Raw genomic sequence first — 21,275 nt, forward strand, 5'->3', positions numbered from 1 at the left:
AGAGAATATAATTAAGTGGATTCATTACTCAACTCTTGCTGCTCTTGTCCTCAGCGTCAACAGCCTCAACGATAACATTCTCTTCGTCTTCCCCGTAATGGGCGGTTCCAATTCTCACATCCGTGTGCAACACTCCATCAAACACTTCGTCAATTTCTTCCAAAGATAACCCCTTGGTTTCCACAAAAGAAAAGTAGATGATGACCGCTTGCACAATGTTGTAGCAAGCATTAATGATGTAGAACTTCCATGAAATGGCATCCATAGCAAGTGGAATCACGTACTGGTTAAAGAACCCAAATCCAAATGTCACAATCTGAGAAAAGGCCATACCTTTTGTTCTGATGGAGTAGTTCACTATTTCAACCGGGTAGGAAACACACAACGGAGTGAAGGAGAAAGAATACACGGCAGAGAACAAGTAAACCAAGAAAATCACGGCGTTGGTACCGTTGGTGCTGTGTCCATCTGAATATAATTTGACTAATCCACCCATCAAGAACAAAGTAATAGCCATCAAATTAGTGGACCAGAACAAAATGGGCACTCTTCCCCAGCCGTCAGTAAAATAGGAACCAGCAATAGCAAAGAAGAGGTTCACTACTTGCATTGTCAAGTTTATGACAATCTGCTTTCTGGTGGAGGTGATACCAGCATAATCTAAGAAAAGACCAAGGTAGGTGCTGACTATATTGGTTCCGCAAAGCATAGAAAATACCCCCATCCAGAAGATAATCCACACTCTTTTTCTGTTTCCTGGAGTTCTTAACATATCCAACCAGCCAATGTTGGATTCTTTCTCGTACTGTAATGTCTGACGGATTTCTTCAAATTCAGCTTCGACTAATGGTGTTCTCTCTCCATTTCCGTGGTATCTGATGAGCACTTTCAATGCCTCATCAGGACGATCAGTGTAGACCAAAAACCGAGGGGTTTCAGGAATAAATGCCAAAAGTGGCAACACCAATACAGAAGGAGTGATCTGCCACAAAGAGATTCCTCTCCAGGCCCAGGAGTCTGATCTTGTGTATGTTCCTAACGCAATTCCAGTGGTGATAATGGCTGCAAAATACCAAGAAGACATGTAAATTCCCGAAACAAGGCCTCTATTCTGAGGCTTGGCAAGTTCTGCGACGTAAGTAGGTGCGGCAACTGCATTTACCGTCACTGCTATTCCGATGATAATTCTAGCAATCACAAACATGGCTCTGTTCTGTGCAGCTGTTTGCAAGGCTACACCAACAAAGGTGATCAAACAACTAATAAGAATACCACCTTTTCTCCCAACCAGTTTGAGGTCGATGAGCTGGGAAGCAAAAAAACCTCCAACCACAGACCCGATGTTAATTGCAGCAGAGAACAATCCTTCGTAGTTTGCATCCAAGTCAAAGTATTCTATATACTGGTCGATAATGTTTAAGTTGTTCATCATCGATTGATCCACTCCCATGGTGGCCCCATTGATGGTGGCACATATTATGGGCACAAGATCTAACAAAACAACCATTGGGAGATTTACAAAATTGTCGGTGTCTACCAGTAATATACTAAACACCAGAGATAAGAAACATGATCGGAAAATTAATCTGCACATCGGCTTTTCAAACGCGGATCCCGATCGGAGCTTCCGCCGATTACTCAAACTGATTACTTAAAAGCCACTAAAGCCATTCAAATGAAAAATCCCCAAAATGTCACCGCGCAAAGTCATAATTGACACCGACCCAGGAATTGATGACTCTTCGGCATTGATGTTGGCGTTAGCCCCAGGGAACCTTGATGTCAAGGCTATCACCACTGTTTCTGGAAATTTATTGGCATCCACTTGCACCAAAAATGCCAAAAAAGTATTATCGTTATTGGGAAAAGCGGATATTCCGATGGGTCAAGGTCCAGAAAAACCCATAGCCCGCCCGTTTCCGCGAGACCCATTCTTTCATGGTTCGGATGGATTGGCCGATTTGAATATGCCTGATTTGGAAAAGAGCGGCTGGGAAAATATATCTCCTGAGGTTGCGTACGCACCAGATTTAATTGTAGATACCGTCAACCAACACGAAGGAGATATAACGTTCATTGCCCTTGGACCTTTGACGAATTTGGCGTTAGCATGCTTGAAGGATCCTCAATTGCCGCAAAAAATCTCCAAAGTGATCATTATCGGAGGTTCATTTGGGTTCAATTCGGTTGAGGCATTACATGCTACTGGAGATAATCCAGTGAGTGAATGGAATATTTACGTGGATCCCGAAGCGGCGGATTTCGTCTTTAAAGCCGATTTTAATTTGACGGCGATTGGAATGGATATATTCTGTCAGCCGTGTATTGCCATGAACCAACAGCATAGAATTGCGTTGAAAGGTAGCAAGTCGCCGGCTGCAAAATTTGTCATGGGCGTTTTAGAATTCTTGAGCAGCAGAGGCCAGGGTGATTACTGTGCTTTGATAGACGCTTTAGCGGTGGCATATGCCATCGATGAGAGTATTATGACCACGCAGAAGGTGGATGTGGCGGTGGAGTGTGAGAGTAAATTGTCACTCGGGCAGATTATTGTTGACCGCAGAAAGAACTTCAAGTGGGAAGGGTTGCCAACAATTGACGCGGTGGATACGGTGGATGGAGAGAAGTACCTTGAGATATTGGTGGGGAGTTTTCTTCGTATAGAGTAGAATCGTGCAGTTGTATCTGCTGTTAATAAATGTCTCAGACCTCATTTTGAAACATAACACCGGGAAAGTAGAGGGAGTTGGTGTCTGGGTCCATTGATAGGTTTGGCCGAGAGATCGTGAGTAATCTACATTCGGACACAAAAGATGTTAGTTTTGTGATATCCACATTTGGGCACAAAAGTTCTTTCTGAACACTTTGGTGGTATCTGCAAAAGCTGTCAAATGTGAAAAGGGTCAGTAACCTCAGGCTCGGTGGTTTAATTCGCAGACGATCTACACAGTCGCTCAACTATTAATCGACATAATAGTGTTCAATGAAATAGTGATCCAATAGTCTCCACTGAAGTGTCATTAAGACTCGCAGACATATCTTTTGACCGCCACATTTACTGACTTCTCTTACCAGGAAGACCAAGTCCAATGTTGTAAGATCCAGGAAATTGTCGTTAATGATCAATTCATAATCACAATTACATGTGCATTGCCGAGGAGTGGATCATGGACCAGACACGCTAGGGGGAAGGGTTTCATGCAGGGCCTGGTCCCATGGCGGTGACAGGCACTATGCGCCCTCCCGTTATAGCCATCCGTGGTGAAATTGATTAGCAGTGCGACAGCCGAAAGGGGTGCGAAAGCACCCACTCAATCCTCCCATCTCATTCGACATTGCCCCCTCGGGTCCCAGACCCCTGCTCGTGACCGCACCGGTCTGGGTTTGTTCGTGACCCCTCTGCCCCTTTTTTTGGCAGGTGTTTGTGTTTGTGGGCAAAATAGTAACGGCAAAGGGCTGCCAACAATAGAACAATCCGGCCAATATGCAGGTATTCCAAGTGGTTCATTGAAATTCACCCTGCTGGTGGAACAGGACCAAAGATACGTGTGGAACCATCTATTTGCAGGAGCGCCCCCTCAATTGTCGACATTCCTTATCCGTGATCTATAAAAGGTAGCCGATTCCTCAACTAGATTTTTTCCCCAACATACTTTAAGTTTGCACTACACTTTATAACACAATGGATTTTTTAAACAAGGGAAAGGAATTTTTGAGTTCCGAACAAGGTAAGGAATATACCGAAGACGCTAAGGAAGCTTACTCCACTTTCCAAAAGACTGAAGGTACCAACCAAGAGAAGGCCAAGGCTGCTTACGAGAACTACAAGAAGGACGAAGAAGAAGATAAGAAGAAGGATTAAATGTTTAGTTAGATATTCAATCAATACTTGTGACCGAATGTTCTTATCAACTGTAGAAGTGTTAATTGTCTGTTGTAATTTAGTAGTGCCGAAATATTAGCTCAATCTCGTGAAATTCACAAACGAAATTCAACGCGTCAATGAGCCAACAAGCAGCATTTCTGAGTATAGACCATGTGTCTCTCGAATCCCATCCGTTCATGAAGCGGTATGTCTTCATAGAGATTATAAAATACCACCATGCCATAGATATGATCCTTTCCCTTCACTACTCCAGCCATACGAGCCTTATAACAGCTCATGCGCTCTTCGAGCGAGTAGCACCATTGATTCAGAAAAGAACTAAAATATCAGCACTACAGTCGGTCTTGATGGTGGACCCGAACTGCTACAAGCTCGTGAGTCCCACCAATGTTACCGACTACTCTCCCTGTTATGTGGCCTTATTTGATCCCATCAACCAGTTCAATCAGCTGCTCGAATCACGAAAATTGCGTTTTATCAGCCTGATAAACAATTGGATCACAACCCACCAGGAAATTGGGTACTTGAAAATCCCTTCAATTACCCAGATAATTGAAAAACACAGTGCAAACACCAGCAAATCATCATCTCCTTCAAAAGTTCTCAAACCTAGGCTTACCCTCAAGAATGACTCGTCCAAGTTCCAATTCAAACTGCGAGATGAGAAGACCCAATCGTCTAAAAGCAATGGTTTGTCTCTTCTTGAACGTATAAAGTTAAAGGAACAACAATCGAAGCAGCAGAAGCAACAAGAGACCCCAGAAGCACAAAGAGAGGATTATTTGCAAGGTAAGTTGGAGTCGATTTACAACATCATCTACCAAATCAACGGTGAGCAGAACAAACCTACCAGTTTTACCTTGACAGGACTCACACAAATAGTAAAGGATAGTCTTCATTATCCCACACACGAAGAAGATATTCAGGAGTGTTTGGAGTTGTTAGCCAAAAGACTCAACCATGCCATCATTATCACCACTCGTGGAGGGCTTTCGGTGGTGAAGGTGATGAAGCTTGATAGAGAAGGCGACTTAGAGTCGTTGAAGTCAAACAAAACTGTGCATGCATTCTATACGGCATGTAAATAGACTATATATTAACGAACTTGGCATACTAAGCACTAATGTCCAGCTTTTCCTCTTCTTCGTCTCTAATCGCAATATCGGCAGGTGCTGAGTTCATGTACAAAAACTTCAACAAAATCTCAATACCATATGTAGCACCCAAATCAAGGAGAATGGATCCAGTCAACTTGGTCTTGAACTCTACATCCATCTTGACGAATTGCATAGCTTCGTTCAATTCAGGCATGAATTCGGTGGATCCAGACAATGCCAAACCAGCAACCCCCAATAAACCATAGTACATACCCTTGTTCAGGGAGATGTTTTCCTTGAATGGTTCACCTTGGTAGTTGACAGCAAATGTAGACACTTGTTGGGCCAATTGTAATAAAAACATACCAGTGTTCAACAATGAAGGAGAGAACTCCTTTTCTAAATCCACCTGAGGTTCTCTTGGTTCCAAGATGTAAATTTCACGGGTAATGTAAACCAAGGTGATAATGTGAATAGCAAATTGTCCCAAGATAGACCCCATGATATACTTGTTGAAAATCCCATCTTGTGGTCTTTCCTTTGAAAGCTTTTCCAATGGCTTACCTCTGGAGATGGACAAGAAACAAACAGACAATAAGATACCGGAAATCGTGGCTTGTGCATCACCAAACTTGATACCGGCCAAATACAACACAGACAACGAGTAAGCAGAAATCAAACAGTTCAAAGCCAAAATTTTGTACATTTGAATGGTGGCCACCAATGCACAACGACCTTGACGAATGATGTGGATCACAGCAGAAACATTGGCCAATTTGGACGTAAATGGAGCTGCCACAGATGCATCTCCCAATTTCAAGGTAGGAGCTTCGTCTTCTTCTTCAGCATCGTTCAAAGCAGTCAAGAATGCATCACCAATTCCGCCAGCACCAGCCTGAGCAGCCTTAGATTTATCAACAGTGATAGTTTTTCCTGTTTTCATTGCATATTCAACAGTCTTTTCCATTTGAGAAGTGATTTCAACACCTTTCTTCTTCATAGCTTCCAAATACTTAGGGTTAGAAGGTCCAGGTGGATACAAATGAGCAATAATCAAAGGAGCAGGTGGAGGTGGTTTGCCCCAGTTTTGGAACAAAGCAATCTGCTTTTCATACACCTTGACAGTAGCACCGATTTTTCTGTTTTCAGCAATCTTTTTCAATCCATCTTCAGTACCGTTCAATAAAGCCACACCAATGTGAGCCTGTTTCAAAGCACCAACATCGTTGGTACCATCTCCACACATCAAGGTCTTGTATCCAGCATCTTTTAACGTGTTCAACAAGTATTCCTTTTGAGCAGGTGAAACTCTAGCAAACACCCAGGTGTGCTTGAGCAAATCCAAAATCTGTTCGTGAGAAACCAAGTAGTTTAAAGCATATCCAGTAAGACAAATATCATACTTCTTGAACAAGCTAGTGTCAATCTTGTCGGCAGCCTTCACTGGGATCACAACAGTCTCATCAACGTTTCTCCATACCAAGTTGTGACCTCCAACTTCATGATGCTCTTCAGGAGCATCTAAAATCAAGGTATCTTTGGTAGTGATACGAACTTCTTTAGCAACATGACAAGCAGTTAAAGGATTATCACCAGTAATCATTATACACCGATGGGAAGATTCGTTCAACATCTTGATGGTTTCGATGGCATCGTCCTTTAATGGACAGTGGAAAACAATAAACCCGGCAAAAATTAACTTAGACTCAATGTCTTCTCTAGCAATCTTGGTGGCATTCACAGTAGGAGGTAAATATTTGTAACCCAAGGCCAAGACTCTGGAACCAGCTCTGGTAAAAGACTTGTACGTTTCTTCATATGTGGCAGGCAAATCGACAATCATATTACGCAAAGTCTCTGGAGCACCTTTAACACTAACCAAGTTCTTTCCCTGTAAAGTATTAATGGAAGAAATAGAAGAAGATCTCTTCAAAGCTGAAGAGAATTGGAATCTTCTTAAGATCTTAATCTTTTCCATCTTTCCATTACCTCTACTTCTTTCAACCGAATCCTTATCACCAACAGACCATTTAGCTGCTTTCAAAGTAGCTTGTTCCATAGAATCGCCGACCACTTCACCATCATCCAATTTCACCAAAGCGTGAGCAGATCCCAACACCCAGGAAGTAGTTTCTGGAGCTTCTTCAGCCGAGTACAAGTGGTGGATATCATCTGGATTGAACCCAGCTAACCCTTCAAACACCAAATCTTCAGCGGTCAAAGTACCGGTTTTATCAAAACAACACACGTCAATTCTACCTGCCAAAGGAATTCTGAAAGGTTCAGTACAGTATATGTAGAACTTTTGCAAGGCAGATAACGAACTGTTAACGGCCATGGTCAATTCCATGGGCAATTCTGGTGGAACCACAGAGGTGATGACAATGATACAATCCAAAATCAACTTACTCTGGATTCTTCCCATTCTTGTACCTTCAACCCAAACGTACCACGAGGCAGCCACGGCGAACACCAATAAGAACAAAATGAAGAAGAAAGATTCCTTGTTGCCCACATCGACTCTTTCACTCGAGTACACCATGGTACGCACCAAGGACCCTTGAGAGGTCTCGAACCCAGTCTTGATGACATAGGCCAAAGAACCATTATCAGGAGCCAAAGGAACAATTGGGTCTTCAGGTTGAGTAACTTGCAATGCCATAGTACCACCGTGCAATAACGAATTCTTATCAAACCCTTCAGGCTCAATGGATTGTTCACCGGGTCTCAACTTGATAGACTCTTTCAACAAAGGAGTGGATTCACCCGACAACATGGCCTCATTAACAATGGCAGAACCGTCCACCAATAACAAGTCACAGGGCAAAGCACTATCTTCACTGGTTCTAGTTAAAGAAACCAAGTCGCCTGGTAATAAGCCATCAGTTTGCAACTTTACCCATTTGCCATCACGATGAACATAAATTGGGTATGGTTTGATACCCATACTCTGGAATTCTGCCATGGTGGTTCTTCTTTGGAACACAGTGGTCATCTCGAAGGAGACCAACATAAATAACGAAAACAATGAGTAGTACCATTGTTCATCCATACACCATAACGCCACGCAGAACACCTGGAAAACAAAAAATGGAGCAACAGCATGTTCTTGGAATAATTCCAAAAACGTTGGTAACGGAATGTCGAATCGGTTGGCACCATAGTTTCTGGCCAACTTTTCCAAGTCGCCTTTTAACCCGGTAGAACTTTGAAACACACTTAACTTGGGCAACTGGTCCACCAAATATTGAGGGGGACTGAACTTACCAGTTTCAGAGTGTAACAAATGGCGTCTCTTTTGGTAGGCAAAGCTGATCTGGGTTTCGCCATCAGGGAACTTTTCTCTAGAGATCAAACAGATTTCACCCGTACCTGAATTAGGGGCAGGATCCACCTTAATATATTTTGCCTCGTCAATGGTGTTCACCTTCGAATAGTTGAACTTGGTGTTGATGTCGATGTTCCAAAAGGGCATCAACCAGAACAACATGTTGAAGGAGCCGAGGGCCATAAGGTAGACAAACGTCCATTCCTGGCCCTTGATGTATACATCATACTGGAAGAAATATACCTGGAGGAAAATTGGGTAGATAATGGCAAAAGGCCACACGTAGGGCCGGGCGAGGAATGCCTTGGGAACCAACAACTCGGTGCCCACGACGGCCGCATTATCAACAAAGTTTGTCTGCGACATGATGGCAACAACACAGAGAGTTTTGTGGGGGCTTGTCACTTAGATATCAGCAACTGTAACTTGTGATTGAGTTATAGATAGTGAAAATTTGATATGTTGAGTGTCGAGTCCAATTCGCGAAAACCATCTAAGAAGGTTCTAATCGGGCAATGTATAAGCCAAGCCATGGGGTTATTATGTGTGCACGGGTAATACAAATTACCACCATATTACCAGGTCCAATTCATCGACAGTTAGAGTTCCAGGAGGTAACCCGCATGCCGGTTTCGGCGGTCTTTGGGTTTGTGTCATTAGTCATTTTAGCCATCTCCCGCATTTGGTCCTGCGCGGAGTTGCAACCGCTATCTTTTCCAGACTGTGGCTCCCATGATCACGAATATAAATGAACACAATTTATTTGTCATTCGACTTTCTTTAACCATGTCGTTCAACGAGATCCCCAGCCTTGATCTCAGCCTAGCGCTCGACCCCAGCACTAAGCCTCAATTTCTTCAACAGCTTAGATATGCCTTAATAGATGTCGGATTCCTTCTACTCAAAAACTACGAATCGGTGGGTCCGTCGCCCGATGACTTCCAGTCGATCAAACACCAGACAGAAGCCTTCTTCCGACTTCCGCAGTCCGTGAAAGACGGATGCTCCATGCTCAACAGCCGTCATTTTTTGGGATACAACAAGCTCGCCAACGAAATCACCAGTAAGCACACCGACTGGCGGGAACAGGTGGACTTGGCCAACGAGTTGCCGGCCCCCGGTGCGGACGAACCCATATACCGCAACATTGAGGGCCCTAATGAGTGGCCCGATGCTCTGCACATTCCGGAGTTTAAGCCGGTGGTTTTGAACTATATCTCCAACATGAACAGACTCGCAACTGTTTTCCGAAAATTGGTATGTGAGGCGCTCGAAGTGCCTGCCGACTCAATGGACGGGTACTTTAAGCCCAACCAGCAGACCAAAATGAAGATTGTGGCCTATCCTGATGTGTCGCAGTTGAAACAAGAACTGTCCAAATCCAACGTGTTGGACGATGACTTCTCTACCGGCCAGGGATGTGGCCCTCACCGGGACTCGGATCTCCTCACGTATATTTTCCAGGTGACCAACCACCAAAATTCTCTCCAAGTGCAGAACTTCCAGGGAAAGTGGATCACGGTACCGTTTATTCCCAACACTCTTGTGGTAAATGTGGGGCAAACCTTGGAAGCCATCACCCAGGGAGTGTGTAAGGCCACCATTCACCGGGTGGTGATCCCGGAACCGGGCACCGGCACCAGGATCTCGGTGCCTTTCTTTCAGACCATCGACTTGGACTCTAAGAAGCTGATGTTGGATAACATTCCTGCCAGGGTGTTGCAACTTAAGGAAGAAAGAGATGCCAAAATAAAGGATTGGGCCGTTGACACCGGGTTCCAGTTCACGCCCGAAATCGACAAGTACCCGGTGGGACATTATGTGTTTAGGAATAGAATCAAATCTCATCAGGATGTGGCTGCAAAATGGTATCCTGATATTTTGCAGGATGTTCTTAGTTCGTATTGAACAGTAAAAGGTAATATATATATGGTATGGTATTTATGGGGGTTTAGCCCACATAGTTGGGTTCTGGTGTTTACAACTATAGCGTTCTCTCCTGTTGTGCTCCGCTTGCGTCCCCCCGGAGATACACCCGCGATGCGAAAAATCCCAGTCGATACTCTGCTAATGCCTCACGAGAGAAAGGACCACCTCCAACAAGGAGCCGACGTCTCACCTTACAAGTCGCTTGTGGCGGGATCTATCTCGGGTGCGGTTGCACGGTACGTTGAACTGCCATTGGCTGTTGACCTTTCACTTTTGGTAATATACTAACCCCCTCAGGGCCATCACCGCTCCGTTGGATACGGTGAAAATACGTTTACAGCTCCAGACAGCCCCCCTAAAAGACTATTTGGGGGTCTCCCACACCTTCAAAAACATCGTCCGCAATGAAGGCGTCATTGGTCTTTGGAAAGGAAACGTCCCGGCAGAAATCATGTACATTTTGTATGGAGCCACGCAGTTTACTTCCTACTCCATTCTTAATAAAGCACTTACACAAGCCCAGGATAACGTTCCCATCTTAAGGTTCAGCCGTCCCACACACTCGCTTATAGTGGGCGCCGGTGCGGGCGTTTCCAGCACTCTCATCACATATCCCTTTGACCTACTTCGAACCAGGTTAGCTGCAAACAGCCTGAAAGAGCTCCTTTCAATGGCAAGAAGCATCCGACAAATCGGCCGCCATGACGGCTTCCTGGGATTCTTTCTCGGCATACGACCGGCGTTGTTGTCGGTGGCCTCCAATACCGGACTCATGTTCTGGACCTATGAACTCGCACGGCAGTACTCCAAAACCTACAATACAATTCCGTTTATTGAAGGCATTTGTGGGTTTTTCGCCGGTGCTGCTGCCAAAAGCATCACCTTCCCCCTCGATACCATCCGTAAACGCATGCAGATGAAGCGGTTTAGTGTGGGTGCCAATACTATTAGTCTGATCAGAGATATTTTGTTGAGAGAAGGCATATTCGGACTCTACAAAGGTTTTGGCATAAGCATCTTTAAAACAGCACCCACAAGTGCCCTATCCATATATGTATATGAGTATTCACTCAGTGTTTTGCACTAGAACTTGAATAAATAGTCGTCGTCGTCATCTTCTCCGTTGTGCTCATTATGCTCATCATGCTCATCGCTCTCATCACTGAAACTACCGTCTACATTCACAAAGTCCACCTCATCCTCATCCTCGTCGTTGTCTTCGTAGTACCGCGTCAACAGGTTGGGCAGAACGTACTCCTTATCGTCATCTGACTCCGTGTGGTTGGAGGTGTTGTAGTCAGAGGTTCCGGTGCGAGTATCTGATTTTAAGCTGGAGGAATCTTTATTGTGGACGTAAAGCGACTCGGAGTTGGAAAGAAGGTTCTGGAGTCGAGACTGCTTTTTGTTCAACTGCTTTTTGTTTCCCCCCACAAGCAGAAGCTGGTCTTTAATATAGGTTGGTAGATTTTCCCCCACAAGAGACGCTCTTCGGTTTCGTTTATCCACCGCCGACAACGTGACTTCCGTGTTTGTGGTATTGCTTACCGGTTCCTTGGCCACTCTGCGCTTGGGAATTATCAGCGTCAAGTTGAATTTCCTGGGGTCGTTTACCTTTTGTGGCGGAGGGTTATCTTGCAACTTGCCTATTTCGGCCTTGGTTAGCACATTCACAGTCGAAGTACTTGTTAGGGCCGGCTTACTCAAGCTATTGGTACGTGTATGGATGATAAACGGGTTTGTGGTGGATTGGGGCCTTGTTTGCATCAAGTCCAACGACATTCTTCTCTGGGTTTTTGACAATTTGGGCATTTCGATTTTCTGTTTGAATGGCTCTTGTGTTAATGGAATGGGTGGAGGGCGTGGTGGAGGCTCTTGTGCCACTATGGGAGCAGCCGATGCCGCTTTGGTGGAGGAGGTTTTGGTATTTTTTATAGGTGGTTTGGTTAGGTCCTGGTACGGCAGAAGATTAAAAGAAAGGATGATGTTATCGACCTCGTTCATCAACTTCATCTTGTTGGATTCCCAGTTAAACTCATCCCGTGAGTAGACTGACTTGTTACTGATCAACTCGGCCATGTTGTTCTTGATGCTGGGAATGTCACTGGAAATGTACTTGCTTAGAAACTGTAGCTGAAGGTTATAAAGATACTCGTTGTCAACGTTCAATTGGCCGAACTCCACGAGGTACGTTTCAAGTTTATCCCATTGCTTGTCGTTCCATTGCTGGTGGTGTTAGTATAAGCCGGGTCGAATGGGTGGGTGGGTTACACATACTTTATTGTACTTTGCCTCGTGAGCCATTGGTGAGGAAAGTCGCGGCTGATTGTGGAGACGGTGAGATAAAATATACTCGAGCACCAGACGGTCTCTTTGTGATTCTTATCAGTCATCTCATTCTGCTGTTTGTTTTTATGTCAGTCATGTAATTCTGCTATTTTTGGTCTATGTCAGTCATGCCATTGTGCTATTTACATCTATTTACACGTCAAAATATCCACCACTTACTCTTCTTCTTCTCCACCACCGCACTATCTTCTCTCAACTTGGCTTCTTCTCTTTGCTGCTGGATTCTCTGGGCCTCCAAAACATGTCTTTCAGCCGGTCTATTCAATGCCATGCTCCCTTCCTTGGTTCGTCTGATGTCCTCAGGAATATAATCAGTATCCCTCACCTTCTTCACAACAATATTACTGCCCTTAGGATAGTACAAATCATTATACTCTTCATCCGTGAGTCTCAACATGGTCTCCTTCAACCGTAACCGTGCTCGGTAGAAGTCCAGAGTGACATTCTCATAGCCATCGTTCCACCTATAAAAAAAGAGCCCATATATCACTAGGGTTGAGGTAAGAAATGTCCCAAACCATTTACTACCTATGTTCAACCGATTATACGTATCAATCTTTCGTAACACCTTGTATTGGCCTGGATAAACTTCGCTTAGTGGCCGGGGCGTATAGTTGAGCTTTTTCATGGTTTGGTTGACTTTCTTATACTGGGTGGCCTCTTTGGGAATCGAGGAGAATCCAGATGGCGCATTTCCCGGAATACTGAACTCAGAAGGATACCCTTCTGGAGGGCGCACATCTGTGGGATCATATGGGTTGTATGGAGCCTTGGGCTGGGTCCAACCTTTGGGGTTTGGTCTTCTTTGCGGTTCGGAATCCGTATGGTTTGTCATATTGGTGGGAATAAATTTCTCATCTCCAAAAGGTGCGACTGCGCATCAATTAATTCAGGCAAATATATCACTATAATGAAGGTGTTGGATGATATTCTTTCCTTCTTCGCATTGGAGACGTTGGACACGCGTCTTTTCCCTCCACTGGACTTGGTGAAGCGGGAATCGATCAAAAAAAAGGTCAATCCCAAATCTCGGTGGGGAACTCTTGAATTTAAAATTTACTTATTGGTGTTTGCTGTATTTGTGCCATTGTTGTATAAGACGGCCATGGATGCCTCGAATGAAACCAACCCCAATTATCCCCGGTACGAGCGGCTATTGAGCCCTGGATGGATGTTTGGAAGGAAAGTCGACAATTCTGACCTGCAATATCGGTTTTTCAGAGATAACTTCCCGCTACTTGTGGGGTTGATTGTGATACATGTCACATTGAGACGGGTGGTGAGCCCCTTGTTGGGTTTGACGAAGCGCACGCAGTTTGACTTTGGCTTTGGCTTGGTGTTCTTGTTTGGAGCTCACGGGTTCAATGTATTCAAGGTGTTCATTCATCTTGGTATCAATTATGCTATTGGTAAGTATATCAAATCGCACAAAGTTGCATACTACGCGACGTGGATCTACGGGATCCTGTCGTTGTTCCTCAATGATCGGTATCGGAGCTTCAAGTTTGGTGTGAACTTTGTGGACTATGGGTTCAAGGGAATCATCGAGAGATGGGATGTATTTTACAATTTTACGTTGTTGAGAATGCTTTCGTTCAACTTGGATTACTTGGAGAGGAAACAGGCGTTGTACGACTCAAAGAAGGAGATCAAGGAAGATAAACTAGTAGGTCTTGATGACAGACAACGCTTGAGTGCTCCTTTTGATATCGGAGAATACAGCTTGTTCAACTACGTTGCTTACTTGACATACACTCCCTTGTTTATTGCTGGCCCAATATTGACGTTCAACGATTATTTGTACCAATCGAACTACGAGACTCTTGCGTCTGTTAAGAATCACAAACGGACGTTTGTGTATGGAGTTCGGTTTTTATTCTGTGTGCTTGTGATGGAATTCTTGTTACACTTCATCTACGTTGTGGCAGTTTCCAAGGCTAAGGCGTGGACTGGCGATACTCCGTTCCAAATTTCCATGATTGGGTTATTCAACTTGAACATTATCTGGCTCAAGTTGTTGATTCCTTGGAGGATGTTTAGGCTTTGGGCGTTGATCGATGGGATTGATCCACCAGAGAATATGATCAGGTGTATGGACAACAACTACTCGGCATTGGCATTCTGGAGGGCTTGGCACCGGTCGTTCAACAGGTTTATCGTCAGGTATATCTACGTTCCTATGGGAGGTGGAGGACAGAACCGGATCCTTAACAGCTTACTTGTGTTCAGCTTCGTGGCCATTTGGCACGACATCGAGTTGAAGTTATTGTTATGGGGATGGCTCGTAGTATTATTTTTATTACCTGAAATCACTGCCACCTTATACTTCCAGAAGTACCTGGGAAAATGGTGGTTCAGATACTTGTGTAGTGTGGGTGCGGTTTTAAACATCTGGATGATGATGATAGCTAACTTGTTTGGGTTCTGCTTGGGAAAGGACGGTACCACTTTGTTATTGAGAGAGATCTTTGAGACTTTTGACGGTATCAAGTTTTTTGTGGTGTCCCTGGCCGTGCTTTTTGCAGCCACGCAGGTGATGTTTGAGATGAGAAATAGTGAGAGGCGGAAGGGCATCGATGTGAGGTGCTAAGCATTTGGATACAAGGAAACCGGGTTGACAGAAGAAATGTCTGACACGAGATGAGATAACTAAAAGGAAGATGGTGAGGTGAGATAACTAAAGACATCAACAAGATGGTGAACATAACAGTACCTATCAAAATAATTCATGAGAGTTCTGACCCATACACCCACCCACACGATATGTTTGCAGTAAATATACGTTTATGAATCAACACCAACCTGAATTCCCCACACTCTTATCATCACCAAGTACTTCGGGCGTAGTTCCCCCATTACTTGATATCTCCAAAGTCGCACCAAAATCTTCAATGGCTCCACCCACTCCCGTGTACGACAGGTTTGACATCCTCACCCGATACGGCGAGAAACTTGATAACCCTGACAAGTACCAGTGCCTGTTGAAGTCGCTAGTTCAAAGTGAATGTACCTTCAAACTCTCTAACCCCGGCCTACCCCCCGAAGTCATATGCCTCCCGTTCAAAAGGTTGTTCCAGCGGTGTTTAGTTCCGACAACCATAGTCCAGGATGGTAAAAGAATCAAGGCTGATAAATGGGTCAACATTGAAGTGACTCATGAGCACACAAATCGAGGCCTTTTCCATGATCCGAAGTACGACTCGAACGTCAAGAAATTTTTGCAAGCGGAAAAGGACTTGAGCCGAATGCTACAAGATGAATAAACGAAAGCAAACAAACCAGCAGACTGCTACACGGTGATATACAAGCAATCAACACAAATACCCTGTGGCAATGTAAATAGATGTCATGTATATTAATATGAAAGTATACCAACTCAAAGGATACGAATAAATTACTTGAATGTACTACCTTCAGTCATATGTGGAACCTTCGGGTGGCTGGTGCAACTTCTTGTGGGCAGGCGACGCCATGCTTCTTCTTAACTCCAACAATACGGTTTCCATGGAATAGCTTCTTTTCCAGTTCTGCAATGTATCGAATTTATCTGGGTTTACATACCCGTTGCTATCGACGCACGGCAAGTTGATCTTTGAAACAAATTGCACCTGGGGTGGTTTGTCTGGGTACTTGTCGTCGCAGATGATTGTCAACGAGTATATCCTGTTCTCATGGGTGGAATGTGGGGGGCCCAATATGGTACCGTTCCAGTGGGTCATGGTAATGTCATCTTGATTACTCAACCCATATGAAATCGACTCGGCACTCAACCCCTTTTCGCCCTTCTCCAACTCTTCTAAAAGCTTAAAGTTTCTTGGACTATAGTGTGTGCGTTAGTATAAACACAATTTACTGCCTTTAAGGGTAATACGTACATTTTAGACATAGCTCACCTGTCGTTACTCCTGCTAGAATTCCTGATTATAATATTTATCGATCGTTTTGCGCGACCTCAAATAAATAAATAGCGCTTGATGTCTGAGTTGAGCTCTTCTCCTCTAAGAGATGTGGTTTTACATGCTCCCGGTGGCAACGATGACGAGAACACGGTTGTAAACCTTCGACAGGTGATCTATAACCTTCGACATCAAATATCCAACTTGAAAACCGAAAATAAGCTTTTGCAGCAGAGTAACAAGTCGCTCACTTCAAAGTACGAGGGAATCGTCACAGAAAAGAACGATAGAATCCACAAACTCGAAGACGATTTCGAATACTTGTATTCGGAACGAGAGTCTTTGAAGTCTCTATCCTCAAACACGCAACAGGTCAATGACACCAAGGTTCAGGAGTTGCAGCAGAAGAATAAAGAGCTTATAAAAGACAGGAACAAATTGCAAGAACAGCTTGATGAGGTCGACGAAAGTGTCTTCAAGTTAAATCTGAAGTATCAAAAGACCAAGTCTGATCTTGAGTACACGGTTGAGCTTAACGAGCAGTTTGAGGATAGGCTTGCTTGTTTAGAGAATGATAACAATCAATTGCTTAAGTATAACGATGAATTGATCAAAAAGCTCGAAGAGTTTTCCAAGAACGCTAAGTCTAACGACATGCTGAAGTTCAACGAAAGCTTACACTTGAAGACCATCAGTCTTCAGAGAACCAATAACCAGTTACAATTGAAGTTGGACCGTTTGCTTCAAAACAAAACATCCAATGAGTTGTTACGACAGAAGAACCTAGGTTTGATGAACAAGCTACGTGACTACAACCAGTTGGAAGAAAAATACTCGAAGCTCGAGATCCAAAAAATAGGATTGGAGAACAAGTATGCTGGATTTGTCAAGTTATTGAACAGCTCAGATCAAGACGATGCCTCTTTCACTGAATTTGTCGACTCCTACAACCACTTGAAAAACACTAACTTGATCTTGGAAGAAAAATTAAGTTCTTTGAAGAATGAATTGAATGGGTGCAAGACGAACCTCATGGAGATTGAGTATCAAATAAGCAGCGAATGGCAGCCTAATATTGACAAGTTGAGAGATGAAAATCAGGCTAAAGATGAGGTGATATCCAAATTAGAGACCCAAATCAAACTCAATTCACAGGAAGTTGAGTTCTTGAGATCTCTGTTGACCAAGATGGAAAAAATCAATTTGCAGAATCAAAAGGAAGCTGTCCAGAAATCAACTGATGAGTATTTGACAAATTTGGAGAAGTTGGTTGATGATTATAAAACGGAGATTTCTGGTCTTCAACAAAAAGTCAAATCTCAGAAAGAAATCACATTTGATATCGGCAATAAGAGGCCCAAAATTGATGACGTTTATAGGAGAAGATCAGAGATTGAACTCTCGACCATCCAAAACGAGAATACCAAGCTCAAAACTCAAATCAAAGATTTCGCCAACCAAATTGAGGTCTTAAATACTCAAAATGCCAATCTTACGGTAATCGATTCGAAGGTAAAGCAACTCCATATTTTGCAATTGAAGTCAAACCCGTTCAATAAAGATCAGATCGTCAAGCAGTCTACTCTTGATGCCTTGAAGAAAGAAAACCAAGATCTTATAGATAAGTTCGTTTCAGGTAGCGAAGAGATAACCTCAATTCCAAGGTCTGTTTTTGAAAGACAGGAACTTGACTACTCCCAATTGGAGGCCAAATTTGAGGATTTGTTGAAAAGGAATCAACGTTTGAAACAAAGCTTCACCAAGAAGGCTAGAGATATCTTAACCAACATTTCCAAATTTTTTGGATTCACGATCGAGTTCCTCGAATCCTCAGTCAACTCAAATGATGTGGGGAGTAAAATCAAATTGACAAGCAAGTACACCAATACTCCAGACCTCAATAACTCATATATTATTCTCGATTTATCCAAGAAAAGCTTGAAGGCATACGGGAATCAAGAATTCAAGAATTTTTGTCGGGAATTACTTGAAGAGTGGGCCAATGATAAGGACCAAGTCGCATGTATATTAAGTGCTTTGAACATAAAACTCTATCAAAAATATGTTCTTAATGCCTGAAACTTCGTTCTACAAAGAAACAGTAAATAACTAATGCACATTATATTTTCGTATCACCCTTGAGTTGCAGAGATACAAGCTCTAAGATCTCTATTGGTTCCTTATTGAAGCTTTCAACTGCTTTTGCAACTTTGTTCCACACATAGCCTCTATTAATGGATTCACCACCTTTGGCGAACTGCTTTTGAAACTGTTGCACTTCGTCTGGAGATCCATTTTGTTTGTGAAAATTGTATAACCAGCCCCAGATATCACCATTTTGTGGATCGCTGTCCAAGGCTCTGTCGAACCAGGACTTCGCTTTCTTTAGCTTACCATCCACCCAAAAGAAAATACCGATATTTAATAAGATTATTGGAGAGTTATCAGTGGACTTTAAAGCGTCAAGAAATGCATTTTTCCTTTGGGACATTTTGGGGATTAATGTCAAGTACTCAATCCAAACACGGGGAGAAGAGTTGAAGCTTCTTAATGCTTTGTTACATAGCTGACGAGCAGCTATCAAGTCTTTGTTGCGTCTTTCCAAGCCGATCTTTTCGAGCCAAAGTCTATCATCATTAGGGTTCTGTGTGATCGCAGAGTCTAATATTGATCTTGCCCTGATAATAACATTCAACTTCTCCTCATAGACCTTCGCCAACAGAATCCAGACATCGACATACTCGGGATGTTTGTTGGTAGCCACAAGAAACGCTTCTTTTGCCTGTTCCACCAAATTCAAATCCTCAAGAAGAATTTGGCCGTTTTGTAAATGAAGTTTTTCCTCTTCAGGAAACCACTCGAGGGCCTCATCAACAAGCTTCAATATATAAGTTTGATAATCGGTAATTTCCATGACCTTGTTGATGTATCTTTGGAGATGAATATGCTTATACCATACTCTGGCTGAAGCCTTGGGGATAGTTTGAATCATTGTCTTGGAAATTTTGTTGGCAGTTTCCAAATTGCCAGTTTTGATTTCAAACTTGATTTTAGCGTGCCAGATATCTTCTTTAGTATCCAAACGCTTGAGAGCCTCATCTAAGATGTCTCGAGCACCTGTGATGTCATCACCAAGCTTCCATTTGTCTTTTGCATACATCAAGGGGAATACTTCTTCTTCGTTATTGAACAGAATGGCTCTTTCATAGAACTTGTAGATTCCTTCCACCTTAAAGCTCTCAACCGATTTGTATGCTTCAAAAAACCTTATCCAACACTCTATATCGTTTGGATACTGGGTTGTAATATACTCATAAATATAGTTCCCTGTCTCATGAAATCCGTCCGTGCTGTACTTGCGAGCTTCCGTGAAGTAAATGTTCAACTTATCTGGTTCATCTGCAGATATGCCAAAGCTGATGGTGCTGAAAACTATGGCTTTGCACGTCAACAAAAAGCCTTCTTTCTCTGCCCTTGCAGCCTCATCGAGCCACTGGCTTCTCGTCAACTTCTGATGTTCTTCGGTATGTTCGTTCAGGGTCTTGATACCTTTCTCTAGCATTTTCATGATCTTAACATCCGAAATCGACATACTTTCACGTTCCTCCAACTTTGCGGCCGTAATCCACACCTGATGGTTATTTTTCATGGCCTTTCTTGCTCTGTTGATGAGGTTCTTGGCTTCTTCGTAGGGTGATAAATTTATAAAGGATAACCAGAAATTCCACTCGCTTGGGCAAAGCTCCACTACCTTTGAAAGCATTTTTTTCACATCGGCCTCGTCCTCCTGTAATTCTATCATCTTTTCCCAGAGCTTGACACTACCAGGGATGAACTCTATACCCTTCATGAGCACACGACGCTGTGACACCAAATCAGCTGAGTTCTCACATTCGCAGGCTTTCAACCACAACTTCTCAGAACCGCTGTTGTACTTCAATGCTTCAGTCACAATCACCTTTGAAACCTTGATACCATCAGTGGAATTCTGGTGGATCTTAATGCTCTCAAGCCATACGTCTTCGCTATGAGGAGCTCGTTTGCAACCTTCTGCAATAAATCTTTTGGCAGCCGAAAAGTTCTTAGCTTGAACTTCGAGTCTAGCAGAAGCTATCCATGAACTGGAACGGTTTGGCTCCGACTTCCGCAAAGATGATAAGATCGTTCGGTTCTTCTGGATGTCTGCCATCATGAGATCAGTCTCAATTCCATTTTCCAAGTCGTCTTGTGCTTCAGTCTCCAAACGAGTAAACCGGTTCCCATCGCCAGCCCGCTGAGCAGAAATGATATTATCGGGTGTAGCATAGAACCGCTGTCTCAGCTGCTCCAACAACCGCATTCTCTTGTTCCTCTTGGTGAAGTCCAGGGCCTCGGGCAAGTTTGCCCACTCGTCCTGCGATACGTGTGCTAAATGTCTTTTCAAGTCGGTGAACTGCTGCGCTATTTGGTTCTCTTCATCTTGTTGCACCACCTCCAATTGCAGGGTATTTTTGTGGCGCTTCTGGAGCCGTCGCTCGACCTCATCGTACACACGGTCGGCCTCTTCGTCATCCTTGCTCTGGCCGCCTAAGAGCCCCAAACTGTTGTTGTCACCATTGTCATCCTCACTGTCTGAGGGCTCAAATGGACGTACAGACCTGAGTCCGCCCGCATCGGCACTGGTGACAAACCCAGTGGCACCCCGTCCCACCCCCGCCACGTAGCCGGCGGGTGCTTCCTGGTCAAGGAACGCTTTCCTATCCATTGTGTTTGATAGTTGTGTTGGTACTGGTTAACCTGTATATACAAGCGCG

The 21,275-nt window shown here is 43.7% G+C and overlaps 14 protein-coding genes across 14 annotated transcripts; 8 read left to right on the plus strand and 6 right to left on the minus strand. All coding sequences in view use genetic code 12, as the record gives it.

The window, feature by feature from the left end:
- Positions 1-28: 28 nt before the first annotated feature.
- PSN45_000312 (uncharacterized protein) lies at positions 29-1,507 on the minus strand (the record flags this gene model as incomplete). The annotated part of the gene is made up of 1 exon (XM_006687739.1): positions 29-1,507. The coding sequence occupies one exon, from the start codon at positions 1,505-1,507 to the stop codon at positions 29-31; it is 1,479 nt and encodes a 492-aa protein (XP_006687802.1).
- A 184-nt stretch (positions 1,508-1,691) lies between these two features.
- On the plus strand, positions 1,692-2,669 carry PSN45_000313 (uncharacterized protein; the record flags this gene model as incomplete). The annotated part of the gene is made up of 1 exon (XM_006688701.1): positions 1,692-2,669. One exon carries the CDS (start codon positions 1,692-1,694, stop codon positions 2,667-2,669), a length of 978 nt encoding a protein of 325 aa, XP_006688764.1.
- A 1,013-nt stretch (positions 2,670-3,682) lies between these two features.
- Positions 3,683-3,862, plus strand: PSN45_000314 (uncharacterized protein; the record flags this gene model as incomplete). The annotated part of the gene is made up of 1 exon (XM_006687740.2): positions 3,683-3,862. One exon carries the CDS (start codon positions 3,683-3,685, stop codon positions 3,860-3,862), a length of 180 nt encoding a protein of 59 aa, XP_006687803.1.
- A 371-nt stretch (positions 3,863-4,233) lies between these two features.
- Positions 4,234-4,974, plus strand: PSN45_000315 (uncharacterized protein; the record flags this gene model as incomplete). The annotated part of the gene is made up of 1 exon (XM_066157438.1): positions 4,234-4,974. The coding sequence occupies one exon, from the start codon at positions 4,234-4,236 to the stop codon at positions 4,972-4,974; it is 741 nt and encodes a 246-aa protein (XP_066013535.1).
- Positions 4,975-4,999: 25 nt separating this feature from the next.
- SPF1 (putative cation-transporting ATPase 1) lies at positions 5,000-8,677 on the minus strand (the record flags this gene model as incomplete). Its single annotated transcript, XM_006687742.1, has 1 exon — positions 5,000-8,677. One exon carries the CDS (start codon positions 8,675-8,677, stop codon positions 5,000-5,002), a length of 3,678 nt encoding a protein of 1,225 aa, XP_006687805.1.
- A 366-nt stretch (positions 8,678-9,043) lies between these two features.
- On the plus strand, positions 9,044-10,219 carry PSN45_000317 (uncharacterized protein; the record flags this gene model as incomplete). The annotated part of the gene is made up of 1 exon (XM_006687743.2): positions 9,044-10,219. The coding sequence occupies one exon, from the start codon at positions 9,044-9,046 to the stop codon at positions 10,217-10,219; it is 1,176 nt and encodes a 391-aa protein (XP_006687806.2).
- A 162-nt stretch (positions 10,220-10,381) lies between these two features.
- Positions 10,382-10,881, plus strand: TPC1 (mitochondrial thiamine pyrophosphate transporter; the record flags this gene model as incomplete). The annotated part of the gene is made up of 3 exons (XM_066157439.1): positions 10,382-10,476; positions 10,538-10,821; positions 10,877-10,881. The coding sequence occupies 3 exons, from the start codon at positions 10,382-10,384 to the stop codon at positions 10,879-10,881; spliced, it is 384 nt and encodes a 127-aa protein (XP_066013536.1).
- A 442-nt stretch (positions 10,882-11,323) lies between these two features.
- Positions 11,324-12,541, minus strand: PSN45_000319 (uncharacterized protein; the record flags this gene model as incomplete). Its single annotated transcript, XM_006687746.2, has 2 exons — positions 11,324-12,463; positions 12,515-12,541. The coding sequence occupies 2 exons, from the start codon at positions 12,539-12,541 to the stop codon at positions 11,324-11,326; spliced, it is 1,167 nt and encodes a 388-aa protein (XP_006687809.2).
- Positions 12,542-12,725: 184 nt separating this feature from the next.
- PSN45_000320 (uncharacterized protein) lies at positions 12,726-13,421 on the minus strand (the record flags this gene model as incomplete). Its single annotated transcript, XM_006687747.1, has 1 exon — positions 12,726-13,421. The coding sequence occupies one exon, from the start codon at positions 13,419-13,421 to the stop codon at positions 12,726-12,728; it is 696 nt and encodes a 231-aa protein (XP_006687810.1).
- A 75-nt stretch (positions 13,422-13,496) lies between these two features.
- On the plus strand, positions 13,497-15,176 carry GUP1 (glycerol transporter; the record flags this gene model as incomplete). The annotated part of the gene is made up of 1 exon (XM_006687748.2): positions 13,497-15,176. The coding sequence occupies one exon, from the start codon at positions 13,497-13,499 to the stop codon at positions 15,174-15,176; it is 1,680 nt and encodes a 559-aa protein (XP_006687811.1).
- Positions 15,177-15,477: 301 nt separating this feature from the next.
- Positions 15,478-15,849, plus strand: PSN45_000322 (uncharacterized protein; the record flags this gene model as incomplete). The annotated part of the gene is made up of 1 exon (XM_006688702.1): positions 15,478-15,849. One exon carries the CDS (start codon positions 15,478-15,480, stop codon positions 15,847-15,849), a length of 372 nt encoding a protein of 123 aa, XP_006688765.1.
- Positions 15,850-15,999: 150 nt separating this feature from the next.
- On the minus strand, positions 16,000-16,472 carry MMS2 (E2 ubiquitin-conjugating protein mms2; the record flags this gene model as incomplete). The annotated part of the gene is made up of 2 exons (XM_006687749.2): positions 16,000-16,405; positions 16,462-16,472. The coding sequence occupies 2 exons, from the start codon at positions 16,470-16,472 to the stop codon at positions 16,000-16,002; spliced, it is 417 nt and encodes a 138-aa protein (XP_006687812.1).
- An 88-nt stretch (positions 16,473-16,560) lies between these two features.
- On the plus strand, positions 16,561-18,561 carry MAD1 (coiled-coil domain-containing protein mad1; the record flags this gene model as incomplete). The annotated part of the gene is made up of 1 exon (XM_066157440.1): positions 16,561-18,561. One exon carries the CDS (start codon positions 16,561-16,563, stop codon positions 18,559-18,561), a length of 2,001 nt encoding a protein of 666 aa, XP_066013537.1.
- A 40-nt stretch (positions 18,562-18,601) lies between these two features.
- prp1 (U4/U6 x U5 tri-snRNP complex subunit Prp1) lies at positions 18,602-21,226 on the minus strand (the record flags this gene model as incomplete). Its single annotated transcript, XM_006687750.2, has 1 exon — positions 18,602-21,226. One exon carries the CDS (start codon positions 21,224-21,226, stop codon positions 18,602-18,604), a length of 2,625 nt encoding a protein of 874 aa, XP_006687813.1.
- Between the last annotated feature and the right edge of the window lie 49 nt (positions 21,227-21,275).

The sequence above is a fragment of the Yamadazyma tenuis genome, chromosome 1, assembly GCF_029203305.1.
Source record: "Yamadazyma tenuis chromosome 1, complete sequence".
NCBI classification, from domain to species: domain Eukaryota; kingdom Fungi; phylum Ascomycota; class Pichiomycetes; order Serinales; family Debaryomycetaceae; genus Yamadazyma; species Yamadazyma tenuis.